This window comes from Scyliorhinus torazame, chromosome 13, assembly GCF_047496885.1.
Source record: "Scyliorhinus torazame isolate Kashiwa2021f chromosome 13, sScyTor2.1, whole genome shotgun sequence".
Lineage (NCBI taxonomy): Eukaryota > Metazoa > Chordata > Chondrichthyes > Carcharhiniformes > Scyliorhinidae > Scyliorhinus > Scyliorhinus torazame.
The window spans coordinates 187,222,659-187,243,907 of NC_092719.1; the positions used below are offsets into that span (position 1 = coordinate 187,222,659).

Below are 21,249 nucleotides of genomic sequence, written 5' to 3' on the forward strand. Positions count from 1 at the left end.
AGATTCATTTCCTGCTTCCTGAATCCCATTCCCACTAAACTGTTGACCATCCAATTTCCCTTCCTGGTTGGTCTCCATGATAGCTGGCACCCTAAATGGTTCCGATTCCACTGCTATTATTCTTGAACATGCTGGTGGGTCCACATTTGAATCAAACATCCACCCCTGCCAAAGCCATTAAACAGTCCTTGTCAAAGTGATGAGTGACAATCTCTGTGACTGGCCGTCGTGCACTAAGCCTCCTCATCCATCTTGACCTGCCTGCAGTCTTTCTCACATTTGATCACCCTTTTCCTCGATTGTACAGTTATCTAGTCATTGCCACGGATACTCTTGCAATGGATTATCTTGTACCTTTTTATTATCTACTTGCTGTTCATTGACGATATCTGAAGACACTGCATTGGGTTCCACTTTTAGGCTGACAATACCACCACCTCTCGGCATCTATACTGCTTGTCAAACATAAGAGTTCTGGGTGTGCTGTAATTTCTTCAATTTAAGCATTTGGAAGACCAAAACCATTGGCATCCTAACAAATCCTGAGTTAACATGCCACTTTATCACAAATACTCTTTATTCCTCCACTCGTGAACCGTGCACACATCTCCACCCCTTGGCATTTCTTCTGCTAAAACTCTGATCCATAACTTGTTACCCCAGACTTCTTCATTCCAATATCCTTCTCACTGCCTTCCCAGCATCCACCCTCCATAATTGTGAGCTCACCAAAACACTGCTGCATTTGTTCTAATCCGCACCAAGTTCTGCTTGCCATCATTCCTCCCAGTCTACCAATGCCTTCATTTTAAAATTGTCTGCATAGCCTCGCCCCTCCTTATCTTTGTAACCTCTGACGACAGCCTTTCAAGAACATGGCATTTATCCAACTCTGGTTTCTTGTACATACCTCACTCTCCTTGTTCCATGCCTTCATCCATCAAGTCCCTAAGCACTGGAATTCCTACCCTCTACCTTCTCCTGCTTTAATATGCTCCTTCTCAAGTCTTTGCAGAATGCTTTTGTTAGAGCTGGTATCGTGCGTAAAATGCTGAATTGAGGAAGAGGGGAGGAAAATAAAAACCAAAGGATTAGGAAAATGCATAAAATGTTTTCAATTAAGTGGTAAACATTGGAAAGCTTAAGTGGTGCGGGCTAATATTTCTGACTTTAGATGTGCCATACCACTCTTTAATTTTGATGCGTGGAAAATACTACAATGTTCCCAGAGGGCTACATCTGATTAAAATTTATGTTGCTATAAAATTGCATCGTTCTCAGAGATGACTATTTCATACAGGCTAATATGAGAAAGTGATTTTATCAGTTAATGTGTGTGCATATTTGTGTAAGTAGATATGATGTACATATGTGTGCACATATAACTTGCGTGTGTGTGTATAGTACAGGAAAGGCTTTCGAGATTTTTTCTTTGTTTTCATGAACGTGAATGGTATCAAATTGAAATATTTCACTTATTCCTGACTAGACAAAATGATCATAGCACATTGTCAGCAGAGGCAGTATGCATTCCTGATCACTACTTAACAGTTCTTAGCTTTAGAGCTTAACTGAAGTAGTCTACATTCCTTGCATTCCAATTCCAATTAGAATGTGATGTGTAGTCTAAAGCATATACAGTGAGACCTTGATGAATAGTCAGTTTCTTTTTTGTTGCAGGCTGCATCACTGTATTTTATTCACTTCATAGGCTCTGTATGAATAATATTTTTAAAGAAACAACATCCAGCTTGTGTAGCCTTTCCAACCTGATCACAATGTTTATTGATGTGTCAATTCAGCCAATTGCTAAATGCATGATGTTTTTGCCAAATTGTCTGGAGATTTTGGTGCTGCTTCTGGTTCTGTGCAGCTCCAGGTGATTTATGTGATCTGAAGCAGATCTGGGATTCTGACTTGCATCTCTCCCTTTGGCAGTTTGCATTAAGATAATTTTGCAGCAGCCTCAACACTCTAGTCACCCAGACCTTTCCTTTCAGTCATTTGTGGTGAATCGACACTTGATTGTTGATCCTGAAAACTGTTCTGACTTTTTGACCTGTCTATTGTGTTGTCTCAATGGAACAAAATCGGCTGGTGCTTGATGAAGTCACCGAGGTGGAGAAGTAGAGGAAATTTGCTGTTTGTGAACTCAAGAAGCCAGTGATTTGTATTTCTTGCTGTATTGGGATTGAAATCTGCCATAGTTGCTTTATTTATTCCAACTCAAATTATACCATGAACCCCAAATAATAAGCTTCATATTTCTTTTTTTTAAAAAAGGAACAAATGAGCTTGCGATTGGTACAAAAATGTGGGCGCTGCCCTCAAGACGTAGGTAATTTGAGAGATCAGCAGTGAAATACTTTATCAATGGTAACAAAAATGTGTAGTTTAAATGAAACTCCTAGATATAAATTGATTTTAAAGAGGAAGAATTTGAAAGATTGCATACACTTGAACAAAGTTAGCAGTTCCATTCACAACAATCTGTTTCCTTTTATGGTACAATATAGTAACACTACAAGATTTATTCATGACTTACAAGTGGGCGGTGACATAATGCAATATGTTTTCTGGCAGTGAAGCAGCGAAGAACAATGGAAGTCCGTAACTGCCTTGGTTCCCAGAACAGGATGATGTCTTCACATTGTTTATAAAATGTAAGAATTTATCCGAACACGCAGTCAGTTACATACTTGGCTCTTGCCATATCATACAATTAAAAAATATATATTCAACCTGTATCAGTTAGAAGGAAGAGACTAACTTTGCTTACTGACCCCAATTCAGTTTCGCACTTGTAATGTCTCTCCCCAAAATTCACAGTGTCAGGAATCAACACAGCGTCATTGGAAATGTGCAGTGCCAGTAACTCAAACTGTGCAATAAAGATGGCATTCGATCCTTGTGCTTGCCCGCTAGCTGAATGAGCAGTATTCTCCTGGTAATGTCGGAATTCAGTTTTGCTCGAAAGTTTGACCAGTGTAGAATCTCAGAAGAACCATTAACTTTTCACCCCGCAGCTGGGAAAATCATGGCTCATGATGAAGCTTGCTATATGTAGTAATATGGAAACCTGCTTGGGTGTGTGCTTGGCCCATGATCTGGGCCTTTTCAGAATTTCCCACTAATTGCAACTTGAAAGGTGAGGTTCTTGCGCATAACATGAAAGAAGAGAGCTGGAATTTTTCTTTTCTATATGTCAATTTGTAATTCCTGCTTTCAGTCGACTAGCAAGTTGGAGCTATGGGATGATTTAGTTGTACTTTAACATTAACCAATTAGAATGCAGTATGCTAACTGAAAACCTAACTGTTTATTCTCACACATCTGGCTCACCAAGAAGTTAAACCTTTGTTTATCCGGTGAACACAATCTATTCTTGTTTCAGGAGGAAGCTGCACCTTGTTTTGTGCTAGTAGTGCGACATGTTTTTCACAACATCAGCTGAAAGTAATGTCTTGCATCAGACTGTACACAGGGTCACCATCATGTTCAAATAGCTGTATTTAAGATCAAGAAAAACGGAAACACCCCTGCAATTTAATGCCAGTAAAAACGGATGGTGTATAATTACTTCCAGAGCTCTTTCTTTCCTTGAAACCTCCCTAGCTCCTGCAGAATACAGCTTTCAGTAAAGTTTTGGCTTTCATAACTAGCTTTGGCCCATGAACTAAAAGCTGTTTTGTGTAAACCATCGCAAACTTGTGGATATGATCCAAAACCAGATAACCTGCAGAAAGTCCACTGGCTTGATTAGGTGCATAAAGTGAATGAAAGCATAGCCTTTCAAAACAAAACATTGCTTATATATTTTTTAAGTTAATAGCCCAAAACTCTGTTCTCATTTGTTTTTTCCCTTGGACCACTGTTTGGCCTAATTTAGATAATTGGATATATCACAGGATCAGAGGGTGGATTTGATTGAACCAAAGAATACCTACTTTTCCCTCCATAATGTTATTTGTCTCTGCCCCTGCCTTGGCTCATCTGCTGAAACCTTGATCTTTGCCTTTGTTATCATTTAGACACAAACATTCTAACGTGCCTGGCTGGCCTTCCACCCTCTGTGAACTTGAACTCTTCCAAATCTGTGCTGCAAACTTACGCCAAGTCCCATTCACTCCTATGTTTAACATTAACTCAGTCCAGCACTGCCTCAATTTTAAAATTCTTGGGAGGGATTCTCCGTAATCGACGCGATGTCTGCCGACCGGCACCAAAAACGGCGTGAATCAGTCCGGCATCGCGCCGCCCCAAAGGTGCGGAATTCTCCACATCTTGAAGGGCCGAGCCCTTACCTTGAGGGGCTAGGCCCGCGCCGGACTGATTTCCGCCCCACCAGTTGGCGGGAAAGGCCTTTGGTGCCCCGCCAGCCGGCGCGGAAATGACTTTGCCGGGCGGAGCATGCGCGGGAGCGTCAGCGGCCGCTCACGGCATCCCCGCGCATGCGCAGTGGAGGAGTCTCTTCCGCCTCCGCCATAGTGGAGACCATGGCGAAGGCGGAAGGAAAAGAGTGCCCCCATGGCACAGGCCCGCCTGTGGATCGGTGGGCCCCGATCGCGGGCCAGGCCACCGTGGGGGCAACCCCCCCCAGGGCCAGATCGCCCTGCGCCCCCACCCTCCAGGACCCCGGAGCCCGCCCGCGCCGCCGTGTCCCGCTGTCCCAAAGGTGGTTCAATCCACGCCAGCTGGTGTGGGTTGACAGCGGCAGGACTTCGGCCCATCGCGGGCCGGAGAATCGCCGGGGGGGGCCCGCCAACCGGCGCGGCGCGATTCCCGACCCCGCCAAATATCCGGTGCCGGAGAATTCGGCAACCGGCGGGGGCAGGATTCACGCCAGCCCCCCGGCGATTCGAATCCCGCCCCTTGTCTTTGTTATCAAATTTCTCAGTGGCCTTGCCCTGTCGTATTTCTGTAATCTCATGTTGCCCTCCAATGTCTCTGCACTCCCCCCAATTCTGACTGTATCATTTAAACAACTTTGCCTTGAACTGCTTGGAATTTCTCCCTTAAACCTCTCATTTACTTACCTCGCTCTCTACATTTAAGAATCTCCTTAAATCCTACCTCTTTGACAAATCTTTTGGATATGTGGTAATGTGTAGTAATACGTGGTTAAGACGACGTGGTTGGCACTGCTGCCTCACAGCGCCAGAGACCCAGGTTCGTTTCCGACCTCTGGTCACTCACTGTCTGTGTAGAGTTTGCACTTTCTCCCCGTATCTGTGTGGGTTTCCTCTGGGTGATCCGGTTTCCTCCCATAGTCCAAAGATGTGCAGGTTAGGTTGATTGGCCATGCTAAATTGTCCCTTGGGGTGGGGTTGCAGAAATAGGGTGGGGTATTGGGCCGAGGTGGGGTGGTCTTTCAGAGGGTCGGTTGCAGACCCGATAGGCCGAATGGCCTCCTGCACTGTAGGGCATCTGAGATATCTCCATATGTGGCTTGGTGTCTGAATTTTGTTTGATAATTGCTCCTGTGAACCACTTTACTCTGTTTCTTGTGTCACATTACTTGCGCACCATAATCTTCCGTGGATTTGAAGTCATTGCACTATTAAGTTTCTTGAGCCAATTAGAATTCTACATATCGCTCATTTCCCACTTGGCAAGTTCCATATATTCCGAGAACGTATGGGCAGAATTCTCCCTTTTTGAGACTTGTGTGTGTTGGCGGGTGAGCAATCCGGCAGTGCCTTTCCCATTGGCCAGAATGCGGGACCCCGTGTCAAATTCTGCGTTTGGAACCTCTAACTATGCACCAATACGTACCGCTCCTGAGTCACCTGGTGGGCTGTCAACTGATTTGTCTGTCAGCTGGCAGGTTCGAAGGTTCTGACGAGATATTTAGTTACCAGTTCAGCACACTCGTGTCACTCTCTCCAACCCACCTGTCTTCGCGAGACAGTGCAGCATGTCATCAACCCAGAGGGAAAACGCTAGCCGCCTCAAAAAGAAGTCTGTTCCTCGATTCAATCACCGTCTTCCTCCACTCCCTGGGACCATCACCTATGAGGTGCTCATGCCACTTGGCGTCTACCCAAGCCTTTGTGCATCCCCTTCCAGTGTTGGATCCTTATGACCCACTCATTTGTCAGCTATTCATGCTGCCCTTGTTGGGGTCCACCTTACTAACACTCTGCCTCCCATTGTTAATTTTTATCCACCTCCTTTTGTCTCTGCCAGCCATCATGAGCTGTCGTCCTTCCACATTGCCCCCCCCCACCCCCCCCCCCCCCGTCTTCGTCGAGCCACCTCGCCTGTCACCCCTGGTCACACTTAAAACCCTTGCTGCATGAGTCTCACAGCACAGTCCTGTCCACATAAAACAGTAGGGCAAAGAACCCTGTAATCCCCAACCCCAGCAGCAGCACTGATCTAAGTCGGTGACATAGGAGGGTGCATAGGTCCAGCAACATGGTGCTGTCCATGTAGATCTGCTCTTGGAGATGAGGGCATGAATCGGTCTGCCTTGGCAGAGTGGTGTGCTGTATAACGCAACAGCAATATTGCCCTCACCCAAAACTTCTCTTGTGAACAGACGACCACCTTGTGGACACCACTATTAATCAATCAGGTTTTAGACCAATGTAATTTCACATTGGCATAACGCAAGATTGAAAGGCCTGACGCTTTACTGGCGGGCAACTCTTTTAATGAACTTTCATTAGATACAAGTTATGTTCACGCACCAGCCAATGGGAAGACCAACCCGCCATTGGGAGAATTGCTACATGACTTTATGCCGGCGAGTTTTCAGCTTTTGGCTGCTGCTAAATTCTCCACTCCCAGTCCCCAAAGACGGAATGGGAGAATTCGGCCATATATGTCTGGGTCTGACTTCCAGTTTGTATTACCTTGTATAGTTGCACATTGAACTTCATTCATTACTGACCAGCCAATAGGTGAATGTGCTATTCAACTCTAAGATCCTGCCTGCCTCTTTGAGGCCTTCAACCTTGATGTTAATGTGATCTACTTTGCATTGAGTCTGAATTTGAATCATATGCAGCTTGACAAACTTATTTAAAAATGTAGCTGTAAAAAAAAAAAAAAAAACCCGTGAAAACTGATTACATTATTACTTCATGGCAAGGATGACTAATATGGATCCGTCTCTGCTGTAAAATTGGTGGAAGAACAAACTGCACACTCTTGGTGCAGTAGTTGATATCAACATCGAATTTTGGTTGAATCATCTAAACTAAAATTATTTAGGCAAGTATGTATCTGACTTGAATGGAACTGGAACATCCTGCTCAATGGCTTAATCACAGTGTTCTAATGACTAGGATACCAGAAATGTCTGAAATAAAAGAATAGCATCCTGAGCTCGACTTTCACCGATGACTGGGGAAAGTCTTAGTTCCACCACGCCCACCATTTTGTTTCACCAGCCCATCCCAAGTGTGGTGTCTATGCCGTGGTTCTGTTCAGAGTTGCTGCTAGCTTTTTTTTGTTTGTAAATTACTTTCTGAAAAAGGAGACATGTTGTTGAAGCTTTTCATCTTGCATTCATCAGGGCAGGTGCAAGAATGCCAAATTCATTTATTTATTTAATAAATTTAGAGTACCCAGTTCTTTTTTTTCCAATTAAGGGGCAATTTAGCATGGCCAATCCACCTACCCTGCACATCTTTTTGGGCTGTGGGCGAGACCCGCGCAGACACTGAGAATGTGCAAACTCCACACGGACAGTGACCCGGAGCCGGGATCGAACCCGGCTCTTCTGCGCTGTGAGGCAGCATAGAATGCCCAATTTAAAAGGGAGCAACAATTTATACTGCATGTGTAAAGGGTGCTGGGTTGGTTGGCAAGTTGACTTTTCACGAGTCAACTTGCCAAACAAACCATACCCCTTTGTCATGTAATATAAACTGTTGCTCCTTTTAAAATCTGGCATTCTTGCATCTGAGGAGTGCAAAAGGAAAAGCTTCTAACAACATGTATCTTTTTTTCCCCCTCCGTAATCCTCAAGTACTGTATGTAGAACCAAGCAACTATTGATATTACTTTCCTTCACATGAGCCCTGACAGTGGTGGGCTGATTTACCACTGAGGATAAACCTGACGGGCCTTGCCTTGACATTTGAAGATCCAAACATTTGCAACTTTTGAGTAGAGCTGGAATCCTGATTGCTTTCCAACCCATTGTCCACAGACATTAAGACCAAGTACAGTACCTGACTGTTACATTGGCTGTAGTTGGCACAGACTATAAATTGAACCTGGGAACTTATAGAACTTCCTTATCTTCATGGTGGTGTACCACATTATTAATTAACTTCCATTGGGAAGTTTGTGGAGGGAGCAGAGAAATTAATACTTTCTGAAGTCAATTTCCAACCATTTATGCAGTGAGTCCCCATCTTGCCCTCATTTCACATTTTTGATAAACATGAATGAGAGAAACCTTCCATGTGGTGACATCCAATTTTCCCTTTGGACTGAACCATCATGAGTGGGATATGTGATCAATCATCACAACAGTGTCCATGGAAGCACATTCAATTTTACTTTTACTTCGTAGCAAGCTAAACACTTTTTGAGACTGGTGCATTCATCCTTGTTGCAGGTACAAGTGGGATTGACCCTAATAACTGAAAGAGATGAATTCTCTTTATTGTTTAGAGCAATTATAAAATGTAAGCCCACTTTAATTTTTGAGTCTGTTTAATTCTCCACTTGCATGAAAGATCCTCCTTGTCAGGACTGGGTAACATGAGAATTTGACTATTATTTTTCTGGCAAGTCTTGAGGAAATTTCCCCCTCCCCCTCCTCCTGGCCATACCCAGGGAATCTTGTTATTATCAGAATCCTCTGCTTGCGTACACTCTCTCTCTTTCTTTCTCTCTCTCTCTCTCTCTCTCTCTCTCTCTCTCTCTCTCTTTCATTCCCCCCCCCCCGCCAGATTTCTAAAGAAAAAAACTTCTGTGCAAAGGAATATACCAAGTACATAAATTAAACTTTTAAAAATGCAGTACACTGATTCTCGTTTTGCAAGGAGCTTTTATGTTGAGTGCTTTAAGCAAAGGGCTTGGGATGACCTGTGCAGTGTGGGTTTCTTGTTTGTCGGCTGGAGCCATTTTCTCATTTTCACAGTTCAGCTGAAAACAAAGACCTCCTTATCCTTTCACTGAGCTGTGTTCATAAGCGCTGACATCAGCCTTCCCCCAGCAGGCAAATGTGCTGCGTTAAGAGTCTACAGGGGTGTTGGGAAGCTTGATAGATATCCTTTCTCAGGGCATTTTATATCGATCAGTTGCTTCGTATCTGGGTGGACAGTAAATGACACTAGCAATGACAGTTGGCACGATGTTGAAAATTAGTTATCTAGAATTAACCTCCAGTCTTCAATGCCTTTTTATGTAACAGCCTTTTGAACTAAATATTGTATTGTGCGGTGAGGAACTTCATTTGCATGTAGTGCAGCGCAAAGGAGATTAGGAAAATGTGCAGTGCACTAATTCCATGTATTTGCAAGGGGCTTTTATGTTGAAATAGCTTCTGCCTGCCCAGCTTTTCATAAGAGAGCCTGCCAAGATTCAGGGGCCCAGGACTTTCTTGTGGGAGGACGTTGGGCTGCCTTCATGCTTTTTGACAATGATTAAAGTGAGGTTAGTACCAAAACCTTCCATTCTATTTTTTTTTTTCAAACAGATGGTAGTTCCATGTTCAGCTGCAATTAATTTTAAAGTTTGGAGTCCGTGTGTTCTGTAGAGGTGAAATTATTTGTTCAGCAACGTACATCAATCTCTTTGCTGTACTATTAGCTCACAAGCAGTGGTGATTGGAGAATATATTGTGCATGATCCAGGCTCTAGGACAACAAACTTGAATCAGGGGAACTGGAATCGCCAATAAACTCCTTGTACTGAGTGACCAGTAATATTGGCAATCCTCAGTACAAACTTTCTGTATGCTATTGAGCTCTTATGCCAAGTTGCAAGCTTTGACTGTGTGTGTATATATATATATATATATATATATATACACACACACCAAGTTAAACTCCCCACCCTGCTATATTTTGAAGATTAAAGAAGAAAGCAGTACATGGTCAACCTATTTTCTAGCTGATATTACTAGAATAAAAAATGTATTCATGTTAACCAATCAGAAAAATGTGTATAAAATTATGATTTTAGATTGAGGTTTAATTACTAATTGGCAAATTAGCATGTTGAGCTGCAAGTGCAGAAATCGTTGATAAATCCCCTTCCTTTTACTCCCATATGAGTACTGGTGCAGAATGTGAACCCTGATTGGGCCCCCTTTAGAATTTGGTGGATTTGAAGGTCTGGTGTGCAAGGAAGAATACTGTACAATGCAAAACTTGCAGATGCAGCCGTACACATGTTTAGCACTTTTTCAAATAAGAGCAGCAATACAATAAATTAGCACAGTTCCTGTGCTGCTACTTAGTGTTTTAAAATGCTCTTGTGGTTCCTCGGTAGATAAATGTTTTACTTGAAGAATGCACATTTCTATTCTGTTTATTAGTACAGTAGTGGTTACCGTATGGTGCTAGACTGGCACAAAAATAGTGGAAGAACTCCCTAACCCATGAGTGAAGTAATTGAGTAAATAATAGAAATTGCGTGGTGTTTTCCATATTCCAAGCTGAAATATCGAACATGGAATAATTAATGCCTGCACCTTTGTGACGGACTGTAGGATTAATGTTGTGGTGTGATGTGTTTGAAGAGACCATATTGATGGGTGTTACACTGGCATTCATAAAGTGAGGATCTGGTTTTACAGTGGCTTCTGTCATGAGGTGGGCCTGTTAACCTCATAATAGTTTGTTGCAATGCAGATCTTGATGGCAGTTATCTAGAGGGAATAGACTGGGTGTTTCTTTGGACTGAATTATTTTCTTTTATTTTGTGTGGAGGGTTTTTAAGTTGAAGTGTAACCTTGCATTTCTGGTGTTTGGTAATTTTCCTGTGTAATTTATTGTGAAGCATTTTGAGGACACGATCAATAATACTGCTGTTTTTTTTATTGTTAGGTGAATGCATGCTATAGATCTGAAGTATGATGGGTTTACAGTAGGAAGGGTGAGGTTATGCTCTGGAGAACGAGAAGAGGGTTAAGAATCAACATTGGGTGGTTTATTCGGAGTAGGTTTCAGGGAGTCATTGCATCACGTGATGTGTATACCATAATGATCCTTAATGGATGTTTATAATAAAGCTTCATTTCCATTGTATTTTCCCTTTGCATCAGTTTTTGCAAAATCTATTTCTACCCTATCTATTGACCAGGTAGAACAAATGTGGATGATAATACAATCCTGAGTTGCTGTTCGACCAACGTATGAATGGGTGATTCCCATCACGAGTGCCTAAACCAGGGAGTGCACCCCTCCTCCACATGTACATTCATCAATTCCCTGAACACCTCTAAGTTCATTTTTCTCTCATACTTTTTGCAAAGAAATAATGGCTGTCAGATACACTGCTTGGGGGTGGGGGTGTGCGGGGCGAAATGCTGACTGTAATGCAAAACATTTGAACTGGAATATTAAAAGGGGCATCCTATGGGAAGCAAAAATAACTGCAGGATGTAATTTTCAGGAAATGTGGAATGATGAATATATGTATCTATATTTTTATATGGAATATAAATCATGACCATTACAAGGTTTTAATACTCCGAAGGGAAGGTAGAATTCCATCAAAAATTGCAAATGCAAAACCTGAATACACCATTCTGAACCTTACTATTATGTAAGAAAATAACAAATGGGAGCAGGAGAAAGCTATGTAGCGCCTCGAGCTTGCTCTGTTATTCCGTAAAATCGAGGCTGATCCGATCTTTACTTCGATTCCCCTTTCCTGCCTGTCCCCCAAAACCACCGATGCCCCTAATATTTCAAAAACCTGTCTAATTCAGCTGTGAATATATTCAATAACCCAGCCTCCACTGCTGTGGTGAAGAGAATTCCAAAGATTCACAACCCTGAGAGAGGAAATTCCTCCTCATCTCCATTTTAAATAGGAGACTCCATATTCTGAAACTAATTTCCCTAGTTCTAGATTCCCCGCCATGAAGGGAAACATTCACTCAACGTCTACCCCATTGGGATCTTGCATGTTTCAATAAGATCACCTCTCATTCTCCAAAAGTCATGAGTATATGCCCAACCTGCTCAACCTTGCCTCGTAAGGCAACCCTTTAATCTGAGCATTCAACCTAGTGAACCTGCCTGTACCGTGCCCAACAAAAGTGTACCCCTCAAAAAAGAGAACAAAACTGTACACTGGAATCCAAGTATGTTCTCGCCACCTATGTGGTATAGCAAAATGTTACTACTTTATACTCTCATTTCCCTTGCATTAAAGGCCAACATTAAATTTGTTGCATGTGAACTTTTTATATTCCAGGTCCCTCTGTACCTCAGCATTCTGTAGTCTCTTGCCATTTAAATTATCTTTCATTTCAGTGCTTCTACCATTTCAGTGCTTCTGCCAAGTGGACAACCTCACATTTTCCCACATTATACTCCATTGGCCAAATATTTGCCCACTCACTTAACCTGTATATTTCCCTTTGCAGACTCTTTGTATCCTTGCTCTTCCACCTAGCTTTGAATCGTCAGTAAATTTGGCTGCAATACACACAGTCACTTCATCCAAGCCATTAATACAGATTGTAAATATTTAAGGCCCCAGCATTGATCCCCTGTGGCACCCCACTAGTCACAGTTTGCCAACCTGAAATTGACCCATTAATCCTGATTCTCTCCTCTGTTAGTTAGCCAATCATCTCTCCATGCTAGTATATTACTCCTAACACATGAGCTTTTATCCTGTGCAAGAACCGTTTATGTGGCACCTTTATTGAATGTTTTTTGAAAATGCAAATAACTTCCATCTACTGGTTCCCCTTTATTCATACAGCTTGTGACATCCCCCAAGAGCTCTCATAAATTTGTTAAACACTATTTCCCTTTTATGATTTTCTACTACTTGCAGAATAATGGATTCCTGCATTTTGCAATTACAGATGTTAACCTAACTGGCCTGATTTCTGTCTCCTTTTTGAGTAGCAGCATTACAGTAGTGGTTTTCCAATCTGCTGGGACCTTTCCAAAATCTTTGGAATTTTGGAAAATTACAACCAATGCATCCATTATCTCTGCAAACATTCTTTCAAGAGAATAGGGTACAGCTGGGGAGATCCTGTGGCACAGTGGCGGAATCTCTATCTCTCAGCCAGAAACTCCTGGTTCAAGTCCCGTTCCGGGGCTTGACAGCCACAGAAGGTGCATTCATAGCCTGGTTGATTATAGACCTGAAAATCATTTTGATATGCCTATTGGAGGTGGTAAGAGCAGGAGCCTCCTGGTTATCCGGAGCCTGCAGAAGATGATGGCAAGCTACTGCAGTGTCTGGCCAAGCATAATCATGGACCAACACGTGGAAGTCCATTGTTGCCAATGCCCTTTTAGGGCATGATAGTTGAAAAGAGGTGTTACGACACCCTGGGCTAGCACACTGTCAATTCCAGCCCCATGTGCCCCGGAGTCGCAACACAAGTGAATTAACCAAAGTCTTTGGCTATTGGCTGCCGAATAATCACAGTCACCAGGTTTGTAAATGTAAACACTATTGCTGTTTACTTATACCAAGAACTATCGTGGCATATGCAGTAAATATAACTGGCCACATTATCCGCCCCAACCTTTACCCACACACTCAAGTCAGACAAACATGGGGGGGGGGGGGGGGTGAAGTATAATGAAGATGAAAGTCAATAGATGAGGGTTTTTGTTTCCGATGGTGGTTCTTCACACTTTCTTCACTGCAAACTTGCTGATTAAAGTCTCTGGTCTACAGCTGGTAATAGTCCTCTTTGTAGATTCATTCATTCAGGGTTCCTGTGGTTTAGAAAATGCAGTACTCCGGCAGCAGGCTTTCTAGAGAGACACCTTATTTCTCATCAAATTGGGCCTTCAACCCGTGATTTGTCTTCAGGCTCTTCCGTCTCAAGAGAACAGCACCCAGAGGCTTGCTGGAGCGAGAGTCGGTCCTCAGTATCCCTCTGGAGAGAATTAGCTGGATATTGTTGGAGAGAGTTAGTTGGATCTCTTCACCGGGCTGCCAGAATCAAAATTGAAACTAAACTCCAGCCGTGGGACTCTGGCTCTGATCCCAGTGTTTTGTTTTTTCAATCACCACCTGTTACCGGGCAGATCACCGCCTGTTGGGTCAATTCATTGGCCATCAGCCAATCAATCAAACGGAGTCCTCGCTGTCGTCGGACAGTCTACAATCAGCGGTTTAAACCAGCGCAGCCTTCTGAATTAGAACATAAGAACTAGGAGCAGGAGTAGGCCATCTGGCCCCTCGAGCCTGCTCCGCCATTCAATGAGATCATGGCTGATCTTTTGTGGACTTAGCTCCACTTTCCGGCCTGAGCACCATAACCCTTAATCCCTTTATTCTTCAAAAAAACTATTTATGTTTATCTTAAAAACATTTAATGAAGGAGCCTCAACTGCTTCACTGGGCAAGGAATTCCATAGATTCACAACCTTTTGGGTGAAGACGTTCCTCCTAAGCTCAGTCCTTCTGTGGAAAGATACAAGCTTCTTACAGGCTGCATACCTTAAAGTGAAATGTCCGTCAATCATCCATAGATCAAAAGTGCAATAGCAAAATAAAAGAAAGGGGAAGTAAGGGAATAAACAAGACCCCATACAGAGGATACAGGTGATCAGCTCCAGGAGAAGCTTTTGTTCTGTTAGTTTGCCTAGCACTCTTTAATTGAGTAAAATTCCTCCCCAACTTTTTGAATGCTCTATCGCTGCTGTTATTAAGATGCTTTTGTCTGCTTTAGCGTCTTCTGCCATGAAGATAGATATTAGATATTGGATCTTCAAAATTGCTGGAATTTTAACTGGATCATGTTCTTCTGGCTCTGCATTATGTACCAAAAGAACCAATTTTAATGAACCCAGTGTTACATTAGGGACTATTGAGGGCAGCTGATGGAAATACACTATTTTACTGTGGGAAAAATATGAAGTTTAACATCTATGCTGGTTTAGCACAGGGGTCTAAATAGCTGGCTTGTAAAGCAGACCAAGGCCAGCAGTGCGGGTTCAATTCCCGTACCAGCCTCCCCGAACAGGCACCGGAATGTGGCGACTAGGGGCTTTTCACAGTAACTTCATTTGAAGCCTACTTGTGACAATAAGCGATTTTCATTTTGTTTCATTTCATCTATGCTTATCTGCACAGCAACAAAGAAATGCCATTCCAATTTGTATGTTATTTTACTTAATATTGATCTTATTTTCTGGAGTTCAAAAAAAATACTTGAACTATTTATCAATATCTAGCTGATAGTTGTTAAATAGAAGGTTGCATATATTTAATTTGTTTCTCTAAATACATTTTGAGTGATTCAACAAAGCAAGTACTACCTCTAAGTTAGGGGATTCTATGCCAAACTTAAATGAGAGGTTAAGATGTAATGCATGTTTGCCTGAGCAAACCACACATCCTGTGTTCCCCTATATGACACATTACTGAATATACTGTAATTTTAAAAAGTTTTAACAAAAACAGTCGCAAAACATTGAGCAACAGAAACGAGGAGACTGATTTGTTCACACAAAAAGACTTATTTGTGGAAATGACACCACTCCATTGAGCATTAATTATTCAGCTGTTTTAATAATTAGAAACTATTTTGGGGCAGCAGAGTCATGGACATTAATTGTGATGGGTAACAGTCCTTCCAATAACTGTTAACTCTATGGATACCCGGCTTACTTGGCAAAATGTTGTGCAATCTCTTGTACCCACCTTAAATGGCACCAAGTCGTGACCTAGTTTTTCATTCACAAACTGATTATAGTCATCAATTAAGTGTAATTAATTCCTTTTTCCCCCATCTGTGCTACTGATGTGGGCAATGTTGGCAAGATATTTATGCCCATCACTAGTTGCCCTCCAGTTTCATTTTTTTCAATTCCATTACTGTTCCCCCTGTGAAGAGCTGTATAGAAATAAAAACAGAAAATTCTGGATAAAACTCAGCAGATCTGGCAGCATCTGTGTAGAGAGAAAGAGTTGACATTTCAAGTCCATGTGACCCTTCCACAGATTCAGCTCTGTCATATTAAGATGATTATCAAATGTATATTTCTTGCTACAAAACAGAAGCACAGAGGCTTATCCGTTACATACAATTAGTAAAACTTTTTTTAACACTGTTCAAAATATTTAAGTATCTGGATGGACATATTGGAATATGATAACTTCGTTTAAATAAAGTTTTAGGCAGAAAGTTGTAGATTTTGATAACGAGTATCTCATGGATTATATATTTATAGTCATTCTTACTACTACTTCACAGTCAAAAGCTGGAAAAGCAGAACTGTATCTGTAGATGTAGGCTTTGTATGGGGAATAGGGCTGCTAGGTAGCTCATGTAAACTGCTAGTTCATTTCTGTTATTATCAGTTCATTGACTTACATTTGCCTGTTGACTTTGTATAACTTTAGTTTTATACTGAAGTAAACTTCCTTTCCCTCATTCTTCCCACTGCCCCATCATTAGTAACTTATGAACTTTCTTTGATGGAGTGATTAAATGGTTAATATCTATTATACAAAACTCCACATGTCTTATCTGGTTCTGTTTCAAAGAAGCAGTGGTGGGTTTGCTGCTTGTTCACAAGGTTGTAGTAATTGTTTTCTAAAAATGTTATGTGACTAACGAATACTAACCAAATCCATTTATACAGGACCAAACCAGTCAATGGGGATTTTCGAAAAGATCAACATAGAGAGCGAAGTCGTAGTCCAATAGAACGTGCTGCAGTGTCAACCATGAGCCATCTCAGCAATCATGCCTATGCTGGCATAGGACTACCAAGTATGTCAATGGAACAGCCTCTAGCACTGACCAAAAATAGCATGGATACAACTAGGACAGTCAGCATTGGTGTGGAACGACAGCAGGTATAAATGCTGATCTTTTGGTTGGTTTTACAAATATATATTGCATAATTTTCCTTTTCCACTGGAGTTGGTGGTCAGTTATGCTTGTGCTTAGCTGCAGATAGGTGATGTATTCTCCGGCCACTTAAATTGACTCATCTTGACACTATACAAATGCACCCCTCACAGATTGATTGGGGAAGGAGGGCAACATCCTTTTTGGAAGAATTAGAAAACGGAACTGCTGTCCTGAATTCACTAGTTTATCTGATACATATTAATGAGTTTTGTTATCAAGAGTAATTGACTTGTCATTAACTATATCTCTGTGCAATCTTTAAATTTTTTCATACACAAAAGATTGTTTGGCCTTTGTGTCAAAATCCTGACACAAAAGTAAAGTAGCAGAAACATTTATCCAGGTATTTTCTGGAGACCAATGCTGCACCATATTGCTGATTTGGTTGGCTTGTAGCACTCTCCTCTGAGTCCGTAGGTTCTGGATTCAAGTCCCATGCCAGGACATATTCTAGGCTGATGCATCGATACCGTTGAGGCATTGTTGCAGAATCATAGAATTTACAGTGCAGAAGGAGGCCATTCGGCCCATCGAGCCTGCACCGGCCCTTGGAAAGGACACCCTAATTAAGCCCACACCTCCACCCTATCCCCATAACCCAGTAACCCCATCTAACATTTTTTGGACACAAAGGGCAATTTAACATTGCCAATCCACTTAACCTGCACATCTTTGGACTGGGAGAAAACCGGAGCACCCGGAGGAAACCCATGCAGACACAGGGAGAATGTGCAGACTCCGCATAGAAGTGACCCAAGCCGGGAATTGAACCTGGGACTGTAGAGCTGTGAAGCAACTGTGCGTGCTACCATGGTGCCCATTCTTTTTTTTTTTACAATGTCCCCAAAAAAACAATAGATGAAAATAAAAGAAAAATGATTTACCAGTCACCGCTACTTACCAGATAGATTGAAATTTAGCAGATCTCAGACTCTGCCCCTGGAGACTTACTCTCCCTTGTACTCTCAGCTGCCAGTTTCTCCTTCTCCCAGTTCCACCTAACTCCCAGTTTTCACCCAACTCAAGAGCACTCTCACTCAGCCAAGGCAGCACTCGCCATGCAGAAGTAAAACTGAGGTGCACGATATACCTTTACAGATGGATTTAAACATTCTGTGCCATTTATGAAAGAGTAAAGGCGTTCTCTTGTCTGACCAGCATTCATCCTGAAGTTGTGGGATCTTGGTGTGTAAACTGGTTGGCATGATTTTAACAGAACTATCAGTGACTGCACTTCAAAAGTGACTCATTGACTGTAGAGTGCTTTCGGACAATATAGGTTTTGAATATTACCATAGAAATAAAAGTTCATTATTTTCCTAGCTGCTTGCAATCTATTCATATAGTCCAGCAATGCAGCCCTCTTGGCTTACTTATACAAACCGTTCCTCGATGCTGGGCAAGGTGCAGTGGCAGAAATAAAAGTGGAGATTTGTGACTTTCGAATACAAACACTAAAAGAGTTGTTTGTGCATTGCTGGTTTGTTCAATCTGCTGTGTTATGTAAATTGAACAGATTTTTTCCAGTCTCTACATGTTGGTAGAATTATTTCTACTAGAATTTGTCCCAATAAAGGGAGGGCAATCAAAACCATTTTAATTTAAACTTGAGAATTTGCTATTTATGGAACAAAATCCTCACTGTTTACATTAAGACTGCAATACTCTCTGTCAACATGGTCACCTCTGTTGTTGCATGTGGAACTTGGGTGCAGTGGTATCATTATGGTGCAATTTACGAAGTGGTAACTTTTTCTGAAGCAACTTAAAAGGAAATGCTGCACCTTTTGGAGGTGGCATTAAACTAAGGCACTGTCTACGGTCTCCAGTAGACCTAAATAATTTCGGACCACTGATTGGAGAAGCACAGGGGAGTTCTCTGGTGTCCTGGCCAACATTTATTTCTCAACCAAAGTAACTAAATCAACAGCTAGCCACTTATTGAGGTTTAGAGGCTCTGGGATATATTTTGGTTTGGGACATTCTTGTGCCCAAACTCTGCATTCCCCAATCAGTGGACACCTAAACCAGGAGGATAATTGAAAATTGTTATTGGGCATTAATAGTATATGAACTGTCATCATTGATCCTGCCGAGTAATGGATCTCAGGTAATTCCCAGGAAAGTGGTGAGGGGCTGCATGGCAGTAGGAACCGCCATTCCTGTAGAGTCAGGAAAGTACCCCATGCTTGGGCACATTCACAAAATGTTATTTTAAAATCGAAACACTGTTGCTGTCTAACATTTTGTTTGGTGGTCAGTGGAGTTGCTGAAAACCCCGAGTGGGTTGGGCTTATTGCTGGCTAATTTCTGGACTGGCTCCTCCAATGCCATTCATCTCGGGTGTTCAAGACCTATTTCGGGTATCTGCCCAGTCTGCCGTTTTTTGGTTTTTTTTAAAAAAGATCCCACAAATTTGGTCCTGGGATTAATGCCTGCTCAGTGCTGCTGCTAAATCAGGACACTTTGTGTGCAAATAAATAGACAAAGTGAAAACTATATTCGACCCACTTGTGTGCAGATTGCCTGACGTGTTTCATTACATTGCAGCACTGACAGAACTTCTTTGGTTCTAAAGTGCTTTAGGAGATCCTGAGGTTGTGAAAGATGCAAATAAATGAAGGCTTGTCCTTTGACATTTGACTAAATAAATTAGTATGCAAAATTAATACTGATTTCCAGCTATAAATATAGCATAAAACTCGGGGGCTGGTTTTGCACAGTGTGGTAAACAGCTGGCTTGTAATGCAGAACAAGGCCAGCAGCACGGGTTCAATTCCCTTACCGGCCTCCCTGAACAGGCGCCAGAATGTGGCGACTAGGTAGCTTTTCACAGTAACTTCATTGAAGCCTACTTGTAACAATAAGCTATTATTATCAAAGAAAACTTAGGCTCTAAAGGCTAACAGTAGGGGTAGTTCTCAAATAGGCTCCAGGTGCTAACTTTGGGAATTGAAATCTAGTAATTGTTCTTGATGCCATTGAGATTCCTTTTCTGGTCTTGAATTCAGCCTGTAAGTATATGTGAAAAGAGACCTGTGGAAAAGAAAATAGTCTGCAACTTGTTTTGACAGATGGTGCTGCACTCAATGTAAAGCAGTAGTTTTCATACTTTTTATTTGGGAGTCTGTTCTCAGCTTTTGAAATAAGCAAAGATGTGGTATAATTGCAAAATGTTTCTTGGTATAAAACAACAAATAATTTTCTTCAAAATAAATCTAATAATTGTAAAGCAATTTGGGATGAATGTGAAGTGCTGTCACTACTAAGCAGGGATATTGACAGACAGTTTTTTCACAGCAAGATCCCACAAACAGCAATGACTGAGCAGCCATATAATCAGCGATATTGGTCCAGAGAAAAACCTTGATCAAGATGCCAAGAAACTAGCTGCTGCGCTTTTTGCTGTGCCACATTTTGCAGCTACTTGTGCTGGTAGACAGAGAAGTCTTGGTTCAATGTCATCTGATGGCACCTCCAACAATGCAGCACACCATGTCATTCTAGCTTATGCGCTCAACTCCCTAATGGGACTTAAAGTCAATTCCTGACTCAAAGTTGACACTAGTCAAAATTAAAGCGGCAAAAATATAGCTTATAGATTCTAGAGAGCGCACAACCCAGGCAAGCATCAGCCTGACTATCGGGACTGTTGTGTCCTCTTTGTGTTAACCAGTTTTGAGCTGCAAGCTGATTCTGTTGACCCAATGCAATTGCAATATAAAATGGATGAATTCTGGACTGTACAAAGCAGTCCTGTTAATGATATTAAGTAAAATACATACAATTAATGGGGAGGTCAATTTTTTACATTGAAACTGAAGATGACATTTTATAATTTTGAACTAAAATGCACCCCCTTCAGAGTTTAAAATTTTCCTGTAACTCAGTATTATTATTAGCTATTATGCTAAGCATTAGGTCTTTGATCATTGGAACTGTACTAATGCACTATTTTGTCCATCCAGAATCGCCCATCGGTAATTACATGTGCATCTGGTAACAATCGTAACTGCAACCTTTCCCACTGCCCTATTGCTCACAGCGGTTGTGTTCCAGTCATGCCCCCAAGCTACAGGAGACCCTCAAATTGTAAGTCGCATTTCAGTGATGTTTATATAAGCACTCTAACTCAATCCAGCCATGCCCTGAGGCTCTGTGTTTTTATTTTTTAGAATACAGTATTCTCCATCTGTGCAGCT

The 21,249-nt window shown here is 41.9% G+C and overlaps 1 protein-coding gene across 4 annotated transcripts in view; it reads left to right on the forward strand.

Moving 5' to 3' along the window:
• The window catches only part of vgll4b (vestigial-like family member 4b), a 135,503-nt gene that overhangs the window by 103,500 nt on the left and 10,754 nt on the right, over nt 1-21,249 (forward strand). For 3 of the 4 annotated variants that reach the window (XM_072472591.1, XM_072472590.1, XM_072472588.1), the window contains 2 exons: nt 16,773-16,989; nt 21,016-21,139. In XM_072472591.1, the coding sequence (XP_072328692.1) occupies nt 16,773-16,989; nt 21,016-21,139 (341 nt within the window). Of the gene's footprint in view, nt 1-9,488; nt 9,622-16,772; nt 16,990-21,015; nt 21,140-21,249 lie in introns of those variants that run through there. The other variant, XM_072472592.1, reaches the window with a different exon arrangement.